Here is a 24,798-nt window from a genome sequence, read left to right on the forward strand (position 1 = left end):
TCATTTTTGTAAATATAAAAAACTCTGAGGAAATGACTATATGTGGAATTGAGTGCCAACCATAGTTTAGGGATGTACCTATTCAACTCTCAGCAGCATCCAAAATTTCACTCTATATGGTTCTATCTTAGAAAAATATAGAGCTCCATAGACAAAAACTTAAATCTTATTTAAATAGACTTGTAGATGGGCCTCTAGGATCTAAGGATATGCGATCAAAGGACAGAAAATAGCTTAAGACCATCAAAATGCTTAAATCTACGAAATAAGATGGCGTAAAACCATCTTAGGACATATATGAAACTTCTCTAAAAAGAAACAACATATCAGTTTTGTAGTAATTGAGATCTTAAGTTCAAACAAAAAATCATACCTACTACTTTATGTAAAAGGATTAAAATTTTTGAAAATCCCCAGGGTTGGAGAGTACCATAGAAAATAAATCTTTCTCTTCATCCCCCCCCCCCAAAAAAAAAACCAAACATTATAACTACGTGTTTTATCTTACAATTGTAAGGGAGAAAAAAATCCTTCACCTTACAATTATGAGATCTACCAAGGGCTTTGTTCATGATAATAGAAAAAATGACTCATTACCAAAGTAGTAAAAGTTTTTTTTCAGAATAATCTACCTGATATTTTCTCTAAAGTTATAATAATTTTATCTAACCTAGTTTTATATGTTATAAAAGTTGTGGGTGTTATAAAACTATCGCAACGCAAGTATCTAAAGGGATAAGACAATGGTCGATAATTTGATGTACATCCCCAATGATGATACACAAGTCCCCAAAGTTGTCAAGCCAATAAATAAGAAAACGTTATTATAATACTTTGGGTACTAGTGTAATAAACAGCCAATTGTCCACTCTGATCACAACATAAGATAATATGGTTTGTACTGTGACACATACTCTCTCAACCCCATTAATTTATTGTCCCTTCCTTACTTTGTAGCATAGCTACTCTGTGAAATTGGATATGTCTGTACGTCTTACCGAGATAATTTGTCTAAACGAGATTTACAGGATTTGCAATAATTTTTTAATGAAGATTATGAAGAAAAAAATCTTAAAGTTCATATTTCCAATGAAGTGTTTTTAAACTTAAAATCTTTAGATAAGATATTCTAAATGCTGCATAAAATTAATAACCCACGACAAATTTCAATTGTCTGTTATCAGCACAATCAGTCATTTAATAGCCCAATTTAAACAACTCTTGGTATTTTTATCTGCCTTCCCTTATCAAGCTTGAATTACCCCCCCCCCCCCCACACACACACACCATATGTATTTTTATTCACGTTTTGATAAAACAGACTTTTTCTAGAAGCGTGTCTTTTCTTTAATTTACTTTTTTATCAGAAAACTAACTTGTTTGACAAGATTTTATATGAAAAGCTCTCGTTTTGTTTCAATTTTCAAATATATGTAAATAAACTTAATAGCTAAACTAAGCTAAGCCATGCTAATTTTGAATGTTTTCATTCTTGTTAGTCCTATAGGTCACTTACGTAACAAAGGAAATATTGTTACATAACCGCGCTTAATGGTAGTTTTTCTTAAAAGATAAAAATCAACAACTTTTTGTTTTACCTTACTTAAGGTTATAAAATATATGGTATGAATATTTAGAAGATAATGGCCATTAATTTAATAAATACTAATGCAAAAATAGCTAGATAAATCTGGTAAAAGTTATGTAAAATTGCAAATTTCTATACATATGTTTTTTTATTGATAAGAAAAAGACTTGAATCAAAATGTACATAGATGTTAAAAAATAAAATTAAAGTATTTTTTTCCCACGGCAAAAAAATGAAATTCTTGCTTTTCCACATAAACTAAACCTTATCTGTTTAAAAAGATATGATAATAGACTTTCACCTAAAGGTAATGAATTCGTTCTACCATTGTTGGCTTGGATTTCAGTGAGGCACTATATATTCTTCAAACTTTTCCGCAAGTAATTTGGAGGTAAAATTAATTTATCCCTACTGTCGTATCCCCGTATTCGAGATGAGTCTAATTATTGTTAATTTCAGGGGGTTAAGGATGGCAAGGCTAGTTCTATCTCCAAAGCTATGGTGTACCTGGCAGCACCTAATAAACTTTATTATTATTTCAGGAGGTGAAGAAGGTGAAGGATGGCAAGGCCAGTTCTATCTCCAAAGAATTGTCTTCTGAGGATCTTAACGCGCTTAAGAAAGCTCTTGAGGACATCGTCAAGGAAAGGATCACATCTTTGTTCATAAAAAATACTTAAGCGTAGAAATGAATTGCTAACCGAACAGAAGATCTTTCTTATATTATTGACTTTTTCTACAACTCATTTCTATGGTCTTTTTGGACTCATTTCATAATGGTACTCAAAAAATTTATCGGTTTGTGTGTGTGTTTGTGTGTGTATGTGTATCTTCGTTACCAAAAATCTTTGTATATCTTTACAAGGGCAGTAATCTTTTTTTGTTTCAAAAATGCATCAGTTTTCACGAGAATTATTCTTGTTTTATTTTATAATAATAATGTGACCTTGTGGTACCACTAGGAGAAGGGTCGCGACTACATAGTCGAGAACCATAGCTTGCAAGAGCTGAGACAAGAGCTCTTGGATTACGAGGAGGATCTTGGAGAGCTGAAGGAGATTGCGGAGAAGAGCGGAAGACGACATCTGAACCAGAGCAAGGGCGCCGCCAGACTGTTCACCAGGGTTAATAAGATGCTCAGCAACCTCAATAATGTTGTCGGCAAGCTTGAGGTCAGTGCAATATTTAGTTACTAGTTTTTTATCTGGGGGCGATTTCTCTTGGGTGGGTGATGGTGTCCTCCTCCAAAATGGTTATAAACCTACCATGAGTAACTACCCTGTTAAGGAGAAGCAGTTAGCGATATTCTTCGGTACAAACAAACAGACAGTAGACATCCTAATACTTTATTATAAGGATTGTAGCATTTGTAACCAAAGCATTGTTTCTTACAACAAAAACTAACCAAAACTATGAGAAATCATCATAAATTATAAATTATAGGCTCGAGAGAAGAGCTTGGAGAAGCAGATTGACCGTCTGGAGTCAGCTGGAGTATCCGCCAGCGACAGAGAAGGTCATCTAGTCACTGTTCAAGAACTGTTACAGGTAAGGAGCACTTAAACAGTTCAGTTCAGGCGTGTCTTTCTTTATGACTATGTAGTGCAGATAATACAGCCACCATGTTATTGTTCCTCCATTAAGTCCTGTCCTTGGAATGTGCTTCAGCTTCTCCCCCATGTCCATTCTATGCCTCCAGGTCGTTTTTGGTCGTCCCTGTCTACGTTTACAAGTGGTGTTCCATCTTAAGCACTTTATTTGGAATCCTATTTTTCTTTTCTGAGCACATGTCCCAGCCACCTTAGTCTTTAATATTCTCTTCTGCTCCAATACAACTTCATTTAAATATTTAAAGTTAAAACAAAAACTTTAGATTTTTAAACTTACTACTAGTAAAAGAATCTTTATATCTGAAACTAAATTGTTTTAATCTAATTTTTATTTTCTAATAATAATTTTACTTTTAGGCTGTGAATGGACTGAAGGATATCCCAGACACTTCCCGCCTCGAAAGAATAGGTAAATATTTTTCCAGTACACTGAAAAACCGATTAATATCTATTGGATCAGAATAGGTTCTCAGCAATACTGAAAAATCATGTGTAGCATCGTGGTGCAGACAGCTTTTTACGTATATTAAAATGTTAAATCATAAAATAATCCGAATTTTTTAAGAATGCTGTCTATTACGATGCCATAAATAAAATTAATCAGATAGCTTTCAAAAAAAAAATTTTTAAGCTTAATTTTAATTTTAAGAAAATTTCTTACGTTTAGAAGATACATCAGCATTTAAAAAACGACGGACTCAGAGCTCTTAGTTCATATTGATCAATTCCTACGAAATTTTTTTTCTACAGTGACGAAAACCTTCCCTGCATATTTATGTAAAAGATTTTTTTAGATATTTTTCTCAGTTTTTTTTTGGCGCATTTTTAACAGATTTTTTTAATTGTAGGGGAGGTGGTAGCAAGCATGGATGATGACTCTGATGGAATAGTAAAGATTGAACATGTTAACAAAGTTATTGAGCTTCTCGGCAGAGACAATGTCAACCTCAGCACCAAGCAAGTCAAGAACATCATTGATCTTCTAGGTAAGTTTAGTTTTTAGTAGCCAAATGTCCGTCTGTCTGTAAGAAATGGAATATTTCCTGGCAATGACCTCAATCATTCAAGAATAAGATATGAGCTAGTTTTTTGTGCAGATTTCCTGTTATAATAGGAATCCAGTTTACAATTTACTCGGTCCGTCAGTTTGTCGGTCATGCTACTAAAGACCATTGCAAAGCATCCAAAGCAATAACAAGCTTTGATGATAGAAAATAGAACAATGTTAAAAATACCAATTTCAAAAATCTTTCGTTATTTTTAACATAAATATACCTAACATAATATGTTTAACATATCTAAAGCTTAATTAATAAAAAAATAATTTAGGCAAGGAAGAAATGTTGGAGGTAGAGCGCCGTATAGAAAAGATCCTGGGCAAGATACCCTCTACCGAGGCCCTGGAGGCCAAGCTGGCAGAGGCCAAGAAGAAGGAGGAGCTGGTGGACTCTGCCAAGGATCTGAGCGAGGAGGCAGGCTCCACACCAGAACATATTCAGCATTTGTTTGTCAGACCAGCAAAACAGGTAGTTAATCTAAGTTAATATAAAGAATTTTATAGCAAAAATGCATATTGTTGCATATTGGGTGTTATGATATAACTTTTGACAAAAAAAAATTTGGGGGGTAAAATTACAAGTAAATTTCGTATTACACTTCCTTCCATTTTTCCATCTCTGTTACTGATCAAAGATAAATGCACTTTAAAGTGTATAAGAAATTTTAAAATAATTAATAATGATATTGTACCTATATTTTATATTTTGTTATTTAGACCTCAACATCTGAAAGTGCTGATACCCCAGCAGCCAGCAGTCAAGAAAAATCCACGTCAGACCAACCAAAAATTCCTCAACCCACCGAGCAGTCGCAACAACAGATCATCAGCAAAATTTCTGCAGAACAGCTGCAAGGTTTGTCCGCTGCTACAGTGCGCAATGCCGCTGATTTAGCGCTGTTGACACGTGAACAAGAACTTGCCGCGCTAAGCGCTAAAAAGATTTTAGCGGCTGCTAATGTGTCGCAGCCTGAAGTAAAGCTGTTGGCGAGGGCCGAGGATGTGCTGCAGAAAAGAATTCAGGAGGATTCAGCTGCTGCCACCGCTAGAGTTGAGGAACCAACAGCTGCTGCTCAGGATAATAGTGTCAAAGAAGTTGATGATGTCCATAAGGTAAATTTAAAAAAAGAATTTTATTAAGCTTTGACACTAAATAACTTTTATGTAAACACGTTAAACATTGATTGTTCTTGAAATTACCTTAAATAATATATTGATAAGTCTCTAAATCTGAGCTAGAACATCAGAGCTGGATCTTTAAATCATTTCAATGGTGCGCCAGATCGGGATGAGCCAACTTTCCACCAATAAGAGCACAGCATTTTACGAAATTCCGCGCTGTGATTGGCTGAAATTCGGCGCACCCCGATGTGGCGCACCATTGAAATGATTTAAAGATCCAGCTCAGAAAAACTTCACTTTGTCAAATATGATATTAATTTTGTACTACAGGATGACACTGACCTTATTCAATCAGAAGAGAAGGCTGAGAAAGTTCCATGGAAGAACGGAACAAACCACTGAGAAACATTAAAGCATTCAGAAATATATTATTTATAAATGTAATAGGTAATAGACTTTGCATGATTGGAGAAAAAAATCAATATATTTTAAATATTTACTTAATAATTGCTATAATCATTTCATTAAATCATAAAATTATTTTAATAAAATCATGCATAGTCTCATAAATAAACCAGAGAAATTTATTACTATTTTGTTACTGTTTAATTTAAAAATATTTCATTATTTGTATCACATTATAAATTTCAATTTTCCAAAATTTTAAGATTTTTTTTCATTACATTTTTGGAACTAAAACTTATGTATTCTGTTTTCTTTTATAATTGTTTAGTTTATTGTATGACTAAAACCAATATGAGCTGTGGATGTATTTCTATAATGGTTAAAAATCATATTTATTATCTAATGATATAATACATATTGATATATTTGATTCTTATAATGTAAAAGTAGGGTTTTATTAAAAGCATTTCATTTTAACAAAATTTATCAATTTTCTCCTTTTGTGTTAAATAAATGCTTCATTAATTTAAATTATTAAAATTAATTTACATTCTTAATAGTCAAAAATTTGTCATACATTTTGCTTAGTAGTTTTATAATGAACGACTAGTTATATATTTATTTAGCCTTTTATTGTAAAACTGAAACATAACAAAATCAATACTATTATTTTCTAAAAGTTGTTAAATTTTGCCTTCCAATTAAGATTGTTATAATTTTCATGTTTTCTTCGTACTACAAATAAAAATTATGTTTATTCAAAAAATTTAATCAAATTCTATTTGAATTATAACGTAACAAAGACAGTTATGTTCTCTTGTAGCGAAGCAATAACAGACTGAAAAGGAAAATAAAGATTGGGGAGAGTTAAAAAAGGAAGAAGCGAGGTAAATATCAGACTTAGGGAGGGATAGGACAATGCTGTAAAATCTAAATTATAGTGGTAACTTAAGTTATACGCTCATTTACATGTTAGCCTGAAAATTGGGGGGGGGGGGGGGTTAAATTAAATCTTGATTGGTTTGTACTAAATAACAGTGTCCTAACTTTTAACCACCAATTTAGTCCATGTAATAAGATGAAATTTTGATATAATCGGGGATATATGGGATTACCATTACTGTATTGTCTTAATTCAACCAAATGTACATTTATGTAGACCGACACAATTTGAAATTATTAAGCCTCATTGGGAAAATTTTTTTAAGATAGCTTTGACGTCAGGCCATATAAAGTACAGAAATTATTCTGAGTAAAAATAAAATGCGACGACATTTAATAAAGAACACTGATAGCGGCAAATTAGCTATATTTGTTTTGTATTACTTACATTCACGATTCTAAACAGAGAGGATATACATTGTGAATAAATGAAACATCCTATGGTTCTTAAATATTACCTTTTTATATTAATATCATTATAATCAGTAAAATCGTAAAAGTGAAAGTTTATTATTACTATTTTGGTATAATTTTAGCCAACCGGATTTTGCTCTTAAAAATTTTGGTCTAGCAGATTATCATCTTACCTTAATGTATTTATAATCGTTAGTCTTTATATATCATGCCACATATCATTACTTGCTCATAACCTCTATTAGGAAAGAATAGCTTAAAACCGGCCAATCCGCGACATTCAGAAAGTCTTCTTGAAAAGAGTGTGTAACATTTTTGTTCTCTTTAACACTTTGTATAACCAAAATACCAAAATACATTTTACTATATACAAAAGATAACTCAATATTATACCTTTATTTTCTTAACTTATTGCATGATGTTTAATACATGATAACTACATAATGACTGCTTTAAAGCAAAGCCTTGAATACCAATGTGCGCTTCACTATACGTGGAGCTGGTTGTACATTTTTGCAATGATGCAAATATATTTGCAACATACTACCCCCTCCAGGGATGATTAGGTAATCAAGGGATCGCTTTTAACATATTAATAATAATTTAGATATTAGAACATAAATATGTTATTTGATGAGTAATACTGCGATTACTATGATGTTGTATTTCGGATAAGGAGGATGTTTTTTTTCAACTGCTGGATTAGCTTCAATTGTTCCGCAGTTCGTCAGGTGTAAGGATACTGAAAAATATCTTTATAAAAGTAGTTTATGCATAAGATGTCATTTTTACAATCACATTTTAATATCAAACAATAAATCATCATAAAAAATAAATTTAACATTTACAATTAATATTATTTAAAATTACATAAGTAGAAATGTTTTAAATTACAAGTAATTAATCAATTGATGAGAATTTACATATAATCAAAGTAAATTTTATAGAAACAATTAAATTTGCCTATATAAAAACAATTCATAAATTTTCCAGGGCTTGTTAAAATGAAGAAAAAATAAAATATACTATTGCTAATTAATAGTAAAAGGTGGAAGAAAAATGATTTTGAAAAACTGTTGTTAATTGAAAATTAGTTACATACAAAAATATAAAATAAGGTGAGAACTATATATTTTTAGGTTAGCCTATAGTAAGAAGGCTATACCTGTACAATGTTAAAATATCATTATTGTCCTTTGAATGAGAACAACAGTAATTTAAGCTAGCCTATAGTAAGAAAGCTATACTTAGTGTACAATGTTAAACTATCATTATTGTCCTTTGAATGAGAACAACAGTAATTTAAGCTAGCCTATAGTAAGAAAGCTATACTTAGTGTACAATGTTAAACTATCATTATTGTCCTTTGAATGAGAACAACAATAACTTAGATTAGCCTATAGTAAGAAAGCTATACCTTTACTATAATATCATATACTATCATCGTTCTATGAAAGAGAACAACAATTATTTATGTTAGCCTACAGTAAGGAAGCTATACCATTACTATATAATCATATACTATCATTGTTCTATGAAAGAGAACAATAATGTATTATACATTAATTTTTAGTTTAGCCTAACAGTAGATAAGCTAAAACTTTTACTATATCATTATCGTTCTATCTTTGAATAAGAACAACAATAACTTAGATTAGCCTATAGTAAGAAAGCTATACCATTACTATATAATCATATACTATCATTGTTCTATGAAAGAGAACAACAATTATTTAGTTTAGCCTACAGTAAGAAAGCTATACCATTACTATATAATCATATACTATCATTGTTCTATGAAAGAGAACAACAATGTATTATACATTAATTTTTAGTTTAGCCTAACAGTAGGTAAGCTAAACCTTTTACAATAACTTAGATTAGCCTATAGTAAGAAGGCTACCTTTACTATATTATCATATACTATCATCGTTCTATGAAAGAGAACAACAATTATTTAGTTTAGCCTACAGTAAGGAAGCTATACCATTACTATGTAATCATATACTATCATTGTTCTATGAAAGAGAACAATAATGTATTATACTTACAAACGTTTGTTTGATTCAACAGTAAGGGAATCAAACCTTTTAATATCATTCCATTGAAATAGAACATCAGTGTGTCGTAGTTTACATTAATTCACATAATGATTGTTATACATAAGGAGTGTTATTTTCGGAAAGTATTGTTAGAATAGATGTCAAAAGCAAAGTTACACAGAACTAATGACTTGTGTTGTGTTGATCCTGTAAGTAATACTTTTGACCATTATTATGTTAGCTATTAAACAAAATGATCAATAATGGTATACTATAAGAAACCTATACAATATATTTGAGTTAATATGTATAGATATGTATGTTATAATCACGAAACCTCGTACTTCAAATATAATTTCGATTATTAGCATTAAAAGATACACTATTTTTGATTATTGATACACTAATTGATGTGGAGAAATTTCTCCCCCTCCTCAAAAAGGCAATTACTTTATACCACGTAAAAAGGGTGAAGTGAACCTTAATTAAGTATGATAAAATTTTTATGGACCTTTATATTATACTGGAGAAATCTTCCCCCGCAAAAGGGCAAGAAAAACAGCACAACCTTTGGTTTTGTGTACATGCTAGAGGCGCAATCACCATTGTTTTATAATCCTATTATATAAAGTAGAAAGCTTTTTTTGTCTGTAGCTAAGTATCTCTCTAACCACTGAACCAATAAGATCCTCCTTTATATGGAATCTTCTTATAGAACCCGGGATGGTTTTAGGCTATTTTATTCTAAGATTTCAGACTTGGGAAGGTTTTAGGCTATTTTTCTGACACTCCCTTATCCATTTGAAGACAGAAACCACTAGATGCTAGGGGCGCAGCCGCTAGTATAATATAATAAGCAAGGAAATTAGCAAATATTACCAAATATTTGCAAGAAAGATAAAAACATATTTGAACCCATACTCAAAAAAAACAATAAGATATTTTTGTTGGTTTAGTAATTTAGATTGATAATTAAAAAACATAAAAACTTGAAAGCTTCAATATGGTATCGGTTTTAAAGTAGATTAGTAATTAAAACACTGTTTTAAGGAGATTTGAATAAAAACATTAACATTAGATTCCAAAATTGTTGGATATATGTAACCACATAATTTGCAGATATAAAACCTATTTTATATTAGCGTAGCTATTCTATGACTATAATATGTTGTGCTAAAGGAGTAAAAAAACTTTACTTTTTTTATTATTATGTTGTAACCTTCTATTACAGGAGAAGAATTACCCTATAATTTGGTGTAATATATCTTTCTTTGAAGACTAAAAAAGGTAGCGCAGCTACGTTATTGATTAAAATGTGCTCTGTTAGAAAAAACCTTTTAATGTAGAAGGAATGCGCTACACATGAGTAAAGATAGTTTAAGATATTTGCTCATGTAGAGTACAAAAAATAGCATAACTACTTTATACCTTCAACATAAGCTATAATTGAGAATGGTAACCTTTTTAAATTCTAAATAGACGGCAATCTTTAAATGATGCAAAAACAAGGTTTATTTAAACGCTTGATAGAATGTTAGCAAGTTTATACTATACAATTAAACTTTTACATTGACCTTATGTCTAGAAAGATGGCATATCATTTCATTATTTACATCATTTTGCTAGAAAAATAGCTCTTTATATTTAAAGTTTATTCAGGTGTCGAATTTGTTGTGAAATAGAAATAAAACAATTAACTTTTTGTGAACCTTGATTTTCGGGCGGTCTATTTAGCATAGTGCATACATAAAAAAAACGGAAAATAAGGGGGCTAAAATTTGGCATTTTTTGGACTTCTTAGTTTAAAAATATTATTAATATACATTAATATGCATTTTCATTTATACTTTTATTTTAAAAAAGGTCGTTATTGTGCGTAAAGGTGCTATTTTATGTAAAATTTGGGAAATCTTGAAAAGAATAAATGCGCGGGTTGCTGTTTGTAAACTTATTGTAAAAACTTGATCAACCTTTGAATCTATTTTAATCTTGGAATTAGAAAGATAAAAAGACAAATTTTAAAACTATTTTAATAATTAGAAACTTTAAAAACCATTTGGAATTACAATCAATTACATTTTGAAGCCAGTTTATTTGTTTTGTTTTAAGATTATATATCCATTAATAATATTTTGAATACAGAAACCAATTAAACTAATTGATATTAGAATAAAAGATCCTTTAATAATATTTCGAAACCAATTAGTTTGTTATGTTTTAATATAAAAACAAATTTTGATATTGATAATATTTCTGTATGGTTGGTTGATTATCATGCTGTGTGGTATTTGTGTATACTAAATATGAAATAGAAATTATCTTTATTAGCGTAAATAGGAAACAGAAATTAGAAGTTATTACGCTAAAAATGTTACATTTATTACGTATGGTATGAAATTATCTTTGTAATATGCTACTTATAGAAATGATAGAGGACTTGGCATTAGATTGATCATCCATACTTTTCTGAACATTATAAAATTTAATCTCTTATCTATCAGAATCATTGTGAATAAACGGTTTTTAACAGGTACACTAGACGCTATTGTCAGAAATAATAGGTGATTTATTTAAGAAGTTACTAATACAACTAGTAACTTTATTGTCTGAGAGAAAAAAGGTTTCTTTATGTTTACACGGCATTGATAACCTTTTTAAACTAATACCTCTACAGTTAGAATGAACGGAGACATTTATTATTGGGATGTTTGTATATTTAGTAGCTCTACCAATGTTATCTCTATTATGTTTTGGATTACAACTATTTTCAAGTTAACTTTTAACTTTGGCTTGTATTACAGTAAGTTATTTTAATTTTAAAAAGTGAAACGATTATTACAAATATCCATTTTAAATATATTTTCACACTTTTTTGACTTTAACTAATAAGTGACGGCCGTTTTTCTTCTTTTTTTCATACTAAGAAGTCCGGGACTAAGGGATACGCCCGCCTGTGAAAAATATATGTACACTTGTATACCTGTACTAAGGGCATATTTCGTGTGTTTTTTAAAGCAATAGACTAAGGTAGCTTTTTGTTTGTTTTCTTTTAAACACCTAATTTTTTTTGTCTTTCTTTTTATTTATAGTTTTAAACTTTTTAAATAAGAATAACTTATCATAACTTCTGGCTTTTTGTTGAAGTTTATAAATTTGCATTGTACTTTATAACTAATAATCTTCTCTGTTATGGTAGGATGCACAATCAATTCTGCTTAGCTTCAGTAGTTGAATATTAGCAATTTAACAAAATTCATATGATTATGATGACCATATTTTTTATGGCGATAATAATGATAGCATTTAAGTTATACTCTATAACTAGTTGTTTATATACTCTATAATAAAATGTTCATATGTGTACATGTTTATATGCAAATATGCCTGTAATCTAATTTATGTGAAATTTTCTCATCTTTTCTAATTTTGCGGAATTGAAAGGTTGCTATAGGGCAATGACTGTGTCCGCGCCGAGTGCAAAACTTGTTAAGTATAGATGTTTAAGCATTTAAGCAAAGAACAACTAAAGTATAACTTGTGGTAATAGTGATAACTACTTAATTACTAAAAGATTAAATATATATTTTAACAAAAGTAAAAAGTAAAAAGTATATATCAATAAAATATCAATATGCAAACAGAAGATATCTTATGATATTAGTAATCCTTAGTTATGTTACATAAAATTTACTAGATAAGTTTAAGCTATAAAAAAGTTTTGCAATTTTAAATGCTCTCTTTTTAATATCGCAAGTTTGTCATGCAGGCGTACCTTCAAAATTAATGTGTCTGGTAGGAAAAAGTGTTTTTATTTTGCAAACAGAATTATTAGAAAAGATTTAAGTTAATATTTTAAATGTTACTCTAAAATTTACTTCATAATTATATTAATTTCGAATTTCTTTGAATTACTAAGCAGGTTTTGAATTAAAACTGTAATCAAATTAGATTAGATATCCTATCATTCAATACACAATTTTTTTTTTTATGTTTTGTATGGCAGATAGTTGCGCATTGGATTTAAAAGTCAGAAGGTGATTTTGCAAGTTTGTTTTTTAGGCTTGGTTGGTTGTTAGCCTGGCTATATCTGGGTGTGTTTTCAACCTACTCAGCCTTGACAGCCCGCAAGTGCGGGCCTTGTTCTGAGTTACAACAACAACAATGAAAAATAAACACAAAAATAGAGTTATCTTTAATAGAGAGCTGTAGTTTTATATGGCTTTTTTTGTAGTTCTTGCCAATTTAACATTATAATGGATACTTGGTAATATTTATACGATTTCTAGTGTATTTGTTCCCTTTAAACTATAGTTAGGTAATAGATAAGCTAATAAGCAATTGATAACATGTTTTTACAAATAATCCACTCATATCTAATCAATGTGCTTAACAGGACTTTACTTTTCAGATTTTTGTAAAATCTACCTATGTTAGAAAATTTAAATTTAACCTTTGATGATTTGAATGGCTTACCGAGATAAGACTTTTTACATTTGTTTGCTATTAAGTATTTTAATCTTTTAGGGTGTAATCTTTTTACTAGTATATTAACACAAAGTAAATAAACAAGTAAACCAAGGACACAGAGATGTAATTTAGGATTATAGTTTATAAAATATACGAGCATTAGTGTTTTGAGCAGCAAGGGTGAAAAAAACTGTACTAAATATTTAACATTTAAAACTAAAAGAGAAAGTCTTGTATCTAATTTTAGTATTTCAACGACATTAGAAAGAATGGGAGTTTGCATACTTACAAAATTATTTTGCACCTGATTAACCTCATTATGATTATTTATATTCTCATTATTAGAAAGAATGGGTGTTTGCATACTTACAAAATTATTTTGCACCTGATTAACCTTATTATGATTATTTATATTCTCATTATTAGAAGGAATGGGAGTTTGCATACTTACAAAATTACTTTGTATATGATTAACCTTATTACGCTGACTTATATTATCATTATTAGAAAGAATGGGAGGACATGAAATATTACTTGATATATAATTGTCACCAATAGACTTATTGTCAGAAGTAATTTGGCTTTCTGTGAAATCCATAATGTTATGACTACTTACATAAGTACTTTGTGGTTTATTAACACTTTTTGAAACACGGGAAAAAACGCAATTTTTACAATCTACAATGTTTTGGGTTTTATTATTTACAATCTTTAAAACATCAGATTTGTTACTCTGACATGATTTAGTTGTTTTCATTTGTATATTTTGGATGTTTTGACTTTTTCTAAAAAACAATCTGAATCATTTTTATTGACATATTCTGTTTGATGAATCCTAGACATCCCTCTAGTATTAATCTGAACATCATTTGACATAAACCTATAATTTCCATCGTTATTAGAATTTAAAAAGTTTTGTGCGATAGGACCTGGTGCCCTAAGACTTTGTGTATCTGAACCTTGAACACTTAGACTATGTAGTGTCCTTTGCATAGTTTGCATCTTTTTATACATTTTGGCCATGTTTTGTTGCAAAGTTGTTATCTGTTGATTATTACTATAAGAATACGAATTTTGTTGATTTTGACCCTTATAACGTTTTTGGTTAGTAAAACGCCCCCATGTATGGTTAAATAAACGAGGCATTCCAATAGATGTCTCATCGTCGGACTGAGACATGCTTGATTATATAAACAAAAATATTTTATATAAAATATGAATGATATTAACTTTTGTTAAATATTTGTTAGCATCAATTTTATTTCTTTGATTGTCTTTAGCCAGTTTTATATAAATCTACCAAGGGAAGTTACAAATCACTTGAGTACCTGATATTTTGATAAATTATTTAACTAATACGTTCAACCTTTTAGCTTTAGAGTTTTAGAAATACCTATTATTTATATAAAATCTTGAGTAAGCTATGTTAATATAGAAAGAATTAACTAACTTGCAAAAGTTATTATACAAATGTTAAAATGATTTAACCTTTAGTTATATTTCAAAATTTATACTCCTTGTTTTGCATTCTTGAGAAAGTTTAGTCAATATAGTAAGAATTAACCAACTTAGCAAAAGTTATTATATGAATATTGATATGATTTAACCTTTAGTATTAGATTTTTAGAAATACCTTTTATTTTTATAATTTTGAGAAAGTTATGTTAATATAGAAAGAATTAACTAACTTAAGCAAAAATTATTATACTAATGTTAAAATGATTTAACATTTAGTTATGTTTCAATTTTAAAATTTGTGATGTAACTTTGTATAAACCAAGTTATAAAAAGAATGTTACACAACCTTCAGAATTACCTTTTTTTTGATAATATTGATTAACATTGTATGAGATAATCAATAATATAAAAATTAATATATACATATAAATGTGGAAATGTTGATATGAGTGTATTTATAGTACTATGTTTATACAAATTTGTATAAATATTAATGAATGACGCTAGTGAATAATCTACCTTTAAATAATTATAAGTGACGCTAGTGGAATACCCCACCTTTTTAAAAAAAGATGTTAAAGCAAAATATATTTAATTAAAAAATACAATACCCTGTTGTTGTTCTCTTAGTGCCTCCATTGTAACATTTTTGTTCTCTTTAACACTTTGTATAACCAAAATACCAAAATACATTTTACTATATACAAAAGATAACTCAATATTATACCTTTATTTTCTTAACTTATTGCATGATGTTTAATACATGATAACTACATAATGACTGCTTTAAAGCAAAGCCTTGAATACCAATGTGCGCTTCACTATACGTGGAGCTGGTTGTACATTTTTGCAATGATGCAAATATATTTGCAACAAGTGCAATGTAATATTTTTACTGAAAAAAATGAAAAATATAAATTGGTAGACTATAAATCCTCGAAATTATTTTTTGTTAAAAAAAAATCCTCGAAAATAATTTTGGTAGAAAATCCACGAATAGTTTGGCAACTTGACGTAAACTTTATTTTGACAGTCAGCTGTTTTCTTCCAAACAAATCTTTAAATTCTAGAAAGGAGGAGAATTTGATGTAAATTAAGTTTTAGGATTATTGAACATAAAATGGATTTGACTTATAAGTTGCCTCAGGTAATTAGAAAATAATTTTAGCAATAATTTATATATAAACGATTTTTATTCAAATAAAATTTTTAAGTAAATATTTTTATTATTGGCCTTTGAAAAAAGAAATTTCTTGTGGAATGTTCTGTATTATATATCATTTGTATTTTAATTAAATTTATTTATAAAATTGAAAACATGAAGTCCTGGGGGATTTAAATGGCAGATAGATATTGATGTACATTGTACAATTACATCCCCAATGATGATTCACAAAATTACCCAGTCAATAGATAACAATAAGTGATTAAAACGCTTGGACACTCAACTTAATGAACAAACCAATGAAAATTCACTATAAATCCCCAAAGCTGTTAGACTAAAGAATAAGATAACGCTGTCATATAACTTTGTGGACTAGTATTATAATAAACAGCCCAATGTTCCCTCTCTCTCTATCAAGTTCTTTAAAAATTTATATTTAGGAAATTTTGGAGAAGATATTATGGTTCCTTGATACTCGAGATCTGTGTAACTTTATTCAGGCACTTTCCCATTTTAAAACTGAGTTAAACAACATTATATACCAACATAATACCGGCTACCCCACCCCCCGTTCTCACTCTCAAAAAATACCTAGACCATGGAAAGAAATCGAAGTAGTGGGTTTCGTCGAGTATTCACATGCAGTTGCTTTGACAGGTTGATTAGGAAAGGTAAATGTTAATGATTGCCCTGTAGGGTTAGAAAATATGCCCATCAGAGTTAGAAATAGGAGAAAAGCTACTTTGAAAATACGACGAAATCCGCCACTTCGTTTTCTTTCCATGAGCCATACGATTCTTGATTCTGTATGAACTCTTGCTTTGTATCTGAAGTTATATTAGGTAATGCATGGTTAGAGTTGTACTATAGGGTTAGGGGCTTAAAACAGGTCCGCGTTAGAGTCCCAGAGGGTTAGGTATGTGAAAACTTATGAGGGATATCAGAAGTTTGGTAGAGGTAGTATTATTGTAGAGGTTTAACTTGACGGAATTTATATCTGCCCCCCCCCCCCCCCAAATATTATTTTAGATTTATTTTGCTTTTTAACTATACCCTACTTTATCAAGCATGCAATTTGTTTACTCCTTGACTGAATAATTGTACTGTGGCTTATTAAATGAAGTCATATTTGGTTATACTTGGTTAGAGTTGTCCCACAGGGTTCTGTTTTAGTGGAAGGGTTCGGAAAGTGAAAACTTGTTAGGGATAAAAAAATTTTGATTGAGTAGTCTAATCGTAGGAGTTCAACTTGTTGGTTTAGAGGAGGGGGGGGGGGGGAATTTAAATGTGAAGTGGTTCACTATTATTTAATTGGGAAAGTCACCTTATTCAGTTGTCTAAACGTTGCTATAATGTTGGAGTGTCGCATAAACTTTGGGCTAATACGAGAATAAGCAAGAAGTATATGATAAATAGAGTTATCAATGGTAAGCCTTCTTTAAAAAATTTTTTTAGGTAAATATTGGATAAAGGAACAACTTGAAAATGAGATACCTACAATAAAATATCAGATAGATTTAAATAGCTACTCATTTTTTTAAAAATACATCTTTTCTCTCATAACCTGTTGTATGAATGAATATAGAATATACATGGATATTATACCAGGAGAAAAATTGTCGTCAATTAAGGTTGCTAACATGAAACTCGTTTATTGGTCTGTTCGTTCATGTAGTAAGAATAGGGGAGATAGGGTTAAGGATTAAGATGGGGATGTCGTTATTTTAGCTAGCTATAAGTTCCATTTTAGTAGAGAACATGAAAATTCTGGTGTAAGATCCATGTAATAATATATCCATTGCATTGTATATTTTTCAGGAAACGAATCACCGTTGCCAGATATACCAAGATTCCATGAAATTACTCATGTAGATCTGTCTTATCTTTACCTTCTTCCAAAGGTATGTTAGAGTAACATTACGAAGGAGTAAGGCAATAGCCGATAAATTGAAGTATGTTCCCAATGATCATACACAAAATTAACCTTTCTATAGATTACAATTCGTATTTGAAACGATTGGACACTTCTTAATAAACCAACCAATCAAAATTCACTAAAAGTCCGCAAACTTGTTAAGCCAACGAATAAGAAATCATTATTATAAACCTTTGGGGACGAGTATAATGAACAGCCCATTGACCCCTTCCTTCTTGATGTTTGAGATATAGAATGATTATAATTGAATTAGTTTCTTGTAGCTATTAAGTCACAAATAAAGTTTCTTCAATAAAGGGGGGCGTCGGATCTGACACTTTTGCGTAAACAGGGTGCATAGGCTTTGTGTTAGGAGTTAGAGGATAGGTTATTTAGGAAAAAAGTTTACATTTGGGGTATATTTTTCTTATATTAAAAAAATTTTTGATAGGTATCCAGGTTCAGGTGCTGCTGGCTGGAAGGTCTTTTCTGGACAGGTATAAATGAAAAAAAAAAATAGTTTGAAGAGTTAGAGATCAACTTATTAATCCAAATATGCATCTTTAGGGATGTTATGAGCAAATATGAAGAGATAATAAAAATCAGCCTCCTGGTTCAGGTACTGCAGGCCTCCAGGTGAATTCTGGACAGGTAAAAACTGAAAATTTTTACTTTTGAAGTTAGAACAAACCTTATTTAATAAAAGTTGCTACTTTATGGATGGTATGAACTAATTTAAAGAAAAATTTGAAATCGGGCTCCAGGTTCAGGTACTTCAGGCCTCCAGGTGGATCCTGGACAGGTAAAAACTGAAAAATTTTATTTTTGTAGTTAGAACAAAACTTGTTTTACAAAGTTTGCTACTTTATGGATAGTATTAATTTATTTGAAGATAAATTTGAAATCGGGCTCCAGGTTCAGTTACTGCAGGACTCCAGGTGGATCCTGGACAGGTAAAAACTAAAAATTTTCACTTTTAAAGTTAGAGCAAAACTTATTTAACAGAAGTTGCTACTTTATGGATAGTAGTAACTCAATTGAAGAAAAATTTGAAAACGGGCTCCAGGTTCAGGTACTGCAGGCCTCCAGGTGGATCCTGGACAGGTAAAAAACTGAAAATTTTTATTTTTGAAGTTAGAACAAAACTTGTTTTACAAAGTTTGCTACTTTATGGATAGTATTAATTTATTTGAAGATAAATTTGAAATCGGGCTCCAGGTTCAGGTACTGCAGGCCTCCAGGTGGATCCTGGACAGGTATAAACTAAAAATTTTCACTTTTAAATTTAGAGCCTAACTTATCTAACAATAGTTGCTACTTTATGGATAGTATTAACCAATTTGATGATAAATTTGAAATCAGGCTCCCGGTTCTGGTACTGCGGGTCCCCAGGTGGATTCTTGATAGGTAAAAACTAAAAATAATACCTTTGAAGTTAAAACAAAAGTTGCTACTTTGTGGCTAGTATTAAATAATTTAAAGGACGCCTGCAAGAAATACCACGCTTTAACTGCTGAAAGACTGCCACAAGTAGACCCAAAACACCAAATTTAAAGCCTTCAGCTTCAATAACAAAAAAGTTCTAGGTATTTCAAAATAGCATTTTATGTACAATGAAATTTTTGAAAGATATCCAATGCTCTTAAAAGAAAAAAACGATATTAAATTACGTCGCCTAGACACAAAATTATAACCTTATCTTTGTCAGAAACTTTGATTGCCGGTAACTGATTACATTTTTACAATAAAAACACCACATTTCATAGTAAAAATCTATAAAAAAAATCGATTTAAATTGCATTTTTAAACGAAAATCATAGCGGAAACAAAGGGGTAAACTATTACAAGCTTAGCTGTGATTGGTTGTTAAGCTGATTCAGCCTTCTGATTGGCTACAGTACATTCGGTACAATGCAAGTTAAACTTAATTTTTTAAAATGATTTTAACTATAAAAATGGGTATTTTTATTGTAAAATTATAATTAGTTACTGGAAACCTAAATTTATGACAAAAATAAGCTTATAATTTTGTTTCTAGGCCACGTAGTTCAATTTCAAAGTTTTCAACATGAGCATTGCAATTCTTTCAAAATTTTCATTGTATATAAAATGTCATTTTAAAATGCCTAGAACTTTTTTGTTATAGAAGCTGAAGGCCTCAAATTTGGGGTATTTAGTCTACTTGTGGCAGTCTTTCAGCAGTTAAAGTGTGGTATTTCTTGCAGGCTTCCTTTAAAGGGGAGGGGGGGGGGTAAAATGTGGTGACTCGTGCCACGACATACCAGCAATTTTATTTTGGATGCTACTCCCTTAGTTTTAGAGATAATTGGGTGAAATCTTTTGGGCTGGGTCAGTAATTACCCCAAGTTTTGGTATCTTTCAAAAAAAACGGCGGCGGGACCGCCGCTCCCGCCGTTCACCGCCGTTTTCCGCCACCGCCCAAAAAAGGGTAAAAATTTTTGAAAAAAAAACATGGTCTCAAATGATTTCAAATTGCCTAATTCGGCGAGAAATGCAATAAAAAAATTATATTTGGCGGCGGCAGAAAACGGTGGTGGAAGGCGGGAGCGGCTGTACTGTTCCGTCGCCATTTTTTAATCAAATATTTTTTACTGACCTACCTCAAAAGATTTTGTTTCAATATCTTTAAAAGAACAGGAGAAGCACTGAATTTAAGATATACCTTGAATCCTTGATAAACGAGAATTTGAAAAAAATGACCGCAGGGTTGGTTATAAGGGGAAAAATTTTTGAAAAAAATAACATGGTCTCAAATGATTCTAAATTGCCTAATTCGGCGAGAAATTTTTTTTTAGGCGGCGGCGGAAAATGGCGGGAGCGGCGGTCCAAACGCCGTTTTTTTTTAAAGATACCAAAACTTGGGGTAATTAGTGACCCAACCCAAAAGATTTCACCCAATTATCTCTAAAACTAAGGGAGTAGCATCCAAAATAAAATTGCTGGTATGTCGTGGCACGAGTCACCACATTTTATCCCCCCCCCCCCCTTTAATTGCTGAAAGACTGCCACAATTAGGCTTAATTCCCCGAATTCGAAGCCTTAAACTTCAATAACTTTTTTGTATCAAATTAATGGTATTGTGTCTACTTGTTGGATTTTTACCGCAGTTAGAGCAGTGTATTTCCTGCAGGCTTCCTTTAGTGACTGACCTGTTGACAATGTTTTTTTTTGTTTTTTTATTCTAGTCGATTGTTAATATTATTTTTGAAGATATAATTCAAAATGTAACAAAATGGTTGGATTTAACTTGAACCTTTGAATTAGTTAAATAGATATAGTTCGAACTCTTAAGTTAAATATTTTAATTTTTACATGTCCAGAATCCACCAGCAGGCATACAGTATATGAAATTTGAGCTCGATTTCAAATTTTTCTTCAAATGAGTTAATACTATCCATAAAGTAGCAACTTTTGTTAAATAAGTTTTGTTCTAACTTCAAAAGTAAAAATTTTCAGTTTTTACCTGTCCAGAATTCAAATGGAGGCCTGCAGTACCTGAACCTTGAGCCCGATTTCAAATTTATCTTCAAATTGGTTAATACCATCCATAAAGTAGCAAACTTTGTAAAATAAGTTTTGTTTTAACTTCAAAAATAAAAATTTTCAGTTTTTACCTGTCTATCATTCACCTGGAGGCCTGCAGTACCTGAACCTTGAGCCCGATTTCATATTTTTCTTCAATATAGTTAATACTATCCATAAAGTAGCAACTTCTGTTAAATAAATTATGCTCTAACTTTAAAAGTGAAAATTTTTAGTTTTTACCTGTCCAGGATCCACCTGGAGTCCTGCAGTACCTGAACCTGGAGCCCGATTTAAAATTTTTCTTCAATTAAGGTAAAACTATCCATAAAGTAGCAACTTTTGTTAAATAAGTTATGCTCTAACTTTAAAAGTGAAAATTTTTTGTTTTTACCTGTCCAGGAACCACCTGGAGGCCTGAAGTACCTGAACCTGGAGCCCAATTTCAAATTTTTCTTCAATTGAGTTAATACTATCCATAAAGTAGCAACTTTTGTTAAATAAGTTTTGCTCTAACTTTAAAAGTGAAATTTTTTTAGTTTTTACCTGTCCAGAATCCACCTGGAGGCCTGCAGTACCTGAACCTGGAGCCTGATTTCAAATTTTTCTTCAAATAAGTTAATACTATCCATAAAGTAGCAACTTTTGTTAAATAAGTTTTGCTCTAACTTTAAAAGTGAAAATTTTTAGTTTTTACCTGTCCAGGATCCACCTGGATGCCTGCAGTACCTGAACCTGGAGCCCGATTTCAAAATTTTCTTTAAATTAGTTCATACCATCCATAAAGTAGCAACTTTTATTAAATAAGGTTTGTTCTAACTTCAAAAGTAAAAATTTTCAGTTTTTACCTGTCCAGAATTCACCTGGAGGCCTGCAGTACCTGAACCTGGAAGCTGATTTTTATTTTCTCTTCATATATGCCCATAACATCCCTAAAGATGCATATTTGGATTAATAAGTTGATCTCTAACTCTTCAAACAAATTTTTTTTTTCATTTATACCTGTCCAGAAACGACCTTCCAGCCTGCAGCACCTGAACCTGGATACCTATCAAAAAATTTTTTAAATATAAGAAAAATATACCCCAAATGTAAACTTTTTTCCCAAATAACCTATCCTCTAACTCCTAACACAAAGCCTATGCACCCTGTTTACGCAAAAGTGTCAGATCCGACGCCCCCCTTACATAATATTTAATTAAAATCATAAATAAAACCCAGAGATTCAATTGAATTTGAAAAATACTTAAAACCTATAGTGAGTTTCCATTAAATAAAGAACTCAATCATTTCTGTAGTTATCAAAATCTTAAGCTACAGATAAAAAACCTTATTAGCAATTTATATATTTTATATTGTATTTTTTTTAGGACTGGTGTACTTTACTGTACAGCGTAATAAACACAAAACAGGTAAAATTTATTTAAACACTGTTTTTACTGAATGATTTTAATGAAAAATTGGTACCTATTAAGGCTTAATAAAATCAAATTGATTAATAACATTTTTAACATGACAGTCATTTACTACCTATTGTCTTTTAGATTGAAAGTTTGGATATATCCTATGGACAAAATCTAGAATATGTAGAAGAAGCTTTGATTGGAGATGCTCTTGCAAGTGTTAGGTATAATATTTTTTAATACATAACATTCAAAATAAGTCGCTGTTACACTAGGACAAACTTTAAAGATAATGAAGTTAGGGTTGGCAATCCGAATCTGAAATCCGTCCAATTTTTGGACATTTTTGGAATCCAGAATGCGAATCCGGAATCCGTTATTTCAATAGCGGATTCGAATTGTTAATTGTTAAGCTAAAATTAGTGCCTTGAGTTTTTGAATATATATTTTGATTTTTAACAAAGTCATTTTGGCCGCTGTAGGGCCTAAAAATAGAAGAAAACTACTGTGAAAATATGAAAAAACGCAGCTTTAGATTCTTCCCAGTACCCAGTTCCCTTAATTTATTTTAAAATATTGATAGAATCCGGAATCCACGGATTTTTGTAAGAATCCGAATCCAGTCCAAAAATTGGACGGATTGACAACCCTTAATGAAATAGTTTTAGGTTAAAGTTAAAGAAGTAAGGTTTTTTTGCTAGTGAGGTAAGATTTGATAACCAATGAAACGATAAAGTTCTCTATTTTTCGAAATCTACATGGTTTTGGGATATTTTTCTTTACTCGCCCCCCCCCCCCCCTACCTTTATTTCACAAGATGTTGGGGGTAAAGTTGTGCGATCAAACCAACTTTTGGAGAAAAAAAACAAGGTGTTCCCGTCCAGAAATTTTCCTTTAAAAAAACCTAATATAATATCTAAGATTAGTTTATTTGAAAAATACATAAAAATTATGATAAAGAATGAAATTTTCAAGTATTGATATAAAAAAGCTTTGTTGTCATGACATTTAAAAATAATTTAGGACCAGTCACGGTTGGACCCTCAGATGTCAAAACTTTATTTTAGTGTTTGGCCAAAATGACTTAGCAATTGTATCTGTAAGTACATCTAATAACACCCTTTGCTATTTTTAAAATCCTAGAAAAATTTTTTTGCAAGAAAATTGCATAAATTCGCAACCTTTTTTAGTACCACTACATAACTCGAGTTTTAAAACTTTTTATATAAAATCCTTTTTACAAAAAATATCAATTATTACTTAAAATTAAACCTGAAAGAAAAAAAATCTCATTACACGTGTTAATTTGCATGTTTTAAGTCTTTTTTTGAGGAAAGTATAACTTCCACATTTTGACAATAATTATATTTTTTTAACATTTCAAAGTAAAATATAATAAAACTTAAACGATTTTTCTTGAATTATCAGTTGAAAATTTCATTAAACATGCAATTTAAGTGATGAAAATTTAATAAAATCATTTTTTGAATGTTTAGAATTACCAATTTTCTACATTTAAAACAAAATGTTAACAAAATTTAAAAACATTTTAACATATAACTTCAAAAATCAATAACATTTTATAAAAAGATGTTTAAAAAAATAAATCATTAAAAGGTATTAAAATGCATTTGAAATTACTTAAAATTAAAACGAGAACATCTTTT

At 30.3% G+C, this 24,798-nt stretch overlaps 2 protein-coding genes across 8 annotated transcripts in view; both read left to right on the forward strand.

Moving 5' to 3' along the window:
- The window catches only part of Letm1 (Leucine zipper and EF-hand containing transmembrane protein 1), a 43,793-nt gene extending 37,245 nt beyond the window's left edge, over window positions 1–6,548 (forward strand). For 3 of the 7 annotated variants that reach the window (XM_080174754.1, XM_080174753.1, XM_080174755.1), the window contains exons 15-22: window positions 2,131–2,230; window positions 2,549–2,760; window positions 3,032–3,136; window positions 3,556–3,607; window positions 4,047–4,184; window positions 4,528–4,724; window positions 4,973–5,368; window positions 5,708–6,548. In XM_080174754.1, the coding sequence (XP_080030880.1) occupies window positions 2,131–2,230; window positions 2,549–2,760; window positions 3,032–3,136; window positions 3,556–3,607; window positions 4,047–4,184; window positions 4,528–4,724; window positions 4,973–5,368; window positions 5,708–5,779 (1,272 nt within the window). In that variant the 3' untranslated portion in view covers window positions 5,780–6,548. The remainder of the gene's footprint in view (window positions 1–2,130; window positions 2,231–2,548; window positions 2,761–3,031; window positions 3,137–3,555; window positions 3,608–4,046; window positions 4,185–4,527; window positions 4,725–4,972; window positions 5,369–5,707) is intronic. The other 4 variants (XM_080174756.1, XM_080174758.1, XM_080174759.1 and 1 more) reach the window with 4 other exon arrangements.
- Window positions 6,549–16,106: 9,558 nt separating this feature from the next.
- LOC145330168 (uncharacterized) overlaps window positions 16,107–24,798 on the forward strand; it is a 30,855-nt gene continuing 22,163 nt past the window's right edge. The window contains exons 1-6 of the mRNA XM_080174762.1: window positions 16,107–16,252; window positions 16,711–16,770; window positions 17,604–17,697; window positions 18,089–18,171; window positions 23,099–23,140; window positions 23,273–23,355. Of these exons, the coding sequence (XP_080030888.1) occupies window positions 16,226–16,252; window positions 16,711–16,770; window positions 17,604–17,697; window positions 18,089–18,171; window positions 23,099–23,140; window positions 23,273–23,355 (389 nt within the window). The 5' untranslated portion in view covers window positions 16,107–16,225. The remainder of the gene's footprint in view (window positions 16,253–16,710; window positions 16,771–17,603; window positions 17,698–18,088; window positions 18,172–23,098; window positions 23,141–23,272; window positions 23,356–24,798) is intronic.

This window comes from Acartia tonsa, chromosome 10 (genome assembly GCF_053477335.1).
Source record: "Acartia tonsa isolate MP-2025a chromosome 10, ASM5347733v1, whole genome shotgun sequence".
In the NCBI taxonomy this organism is placed as follows: Eukaryota; Metazoa; Arthropoda; class Copepoda; order Calanoida; family Acartiidae; genus Acartia; species Acartia tonsa.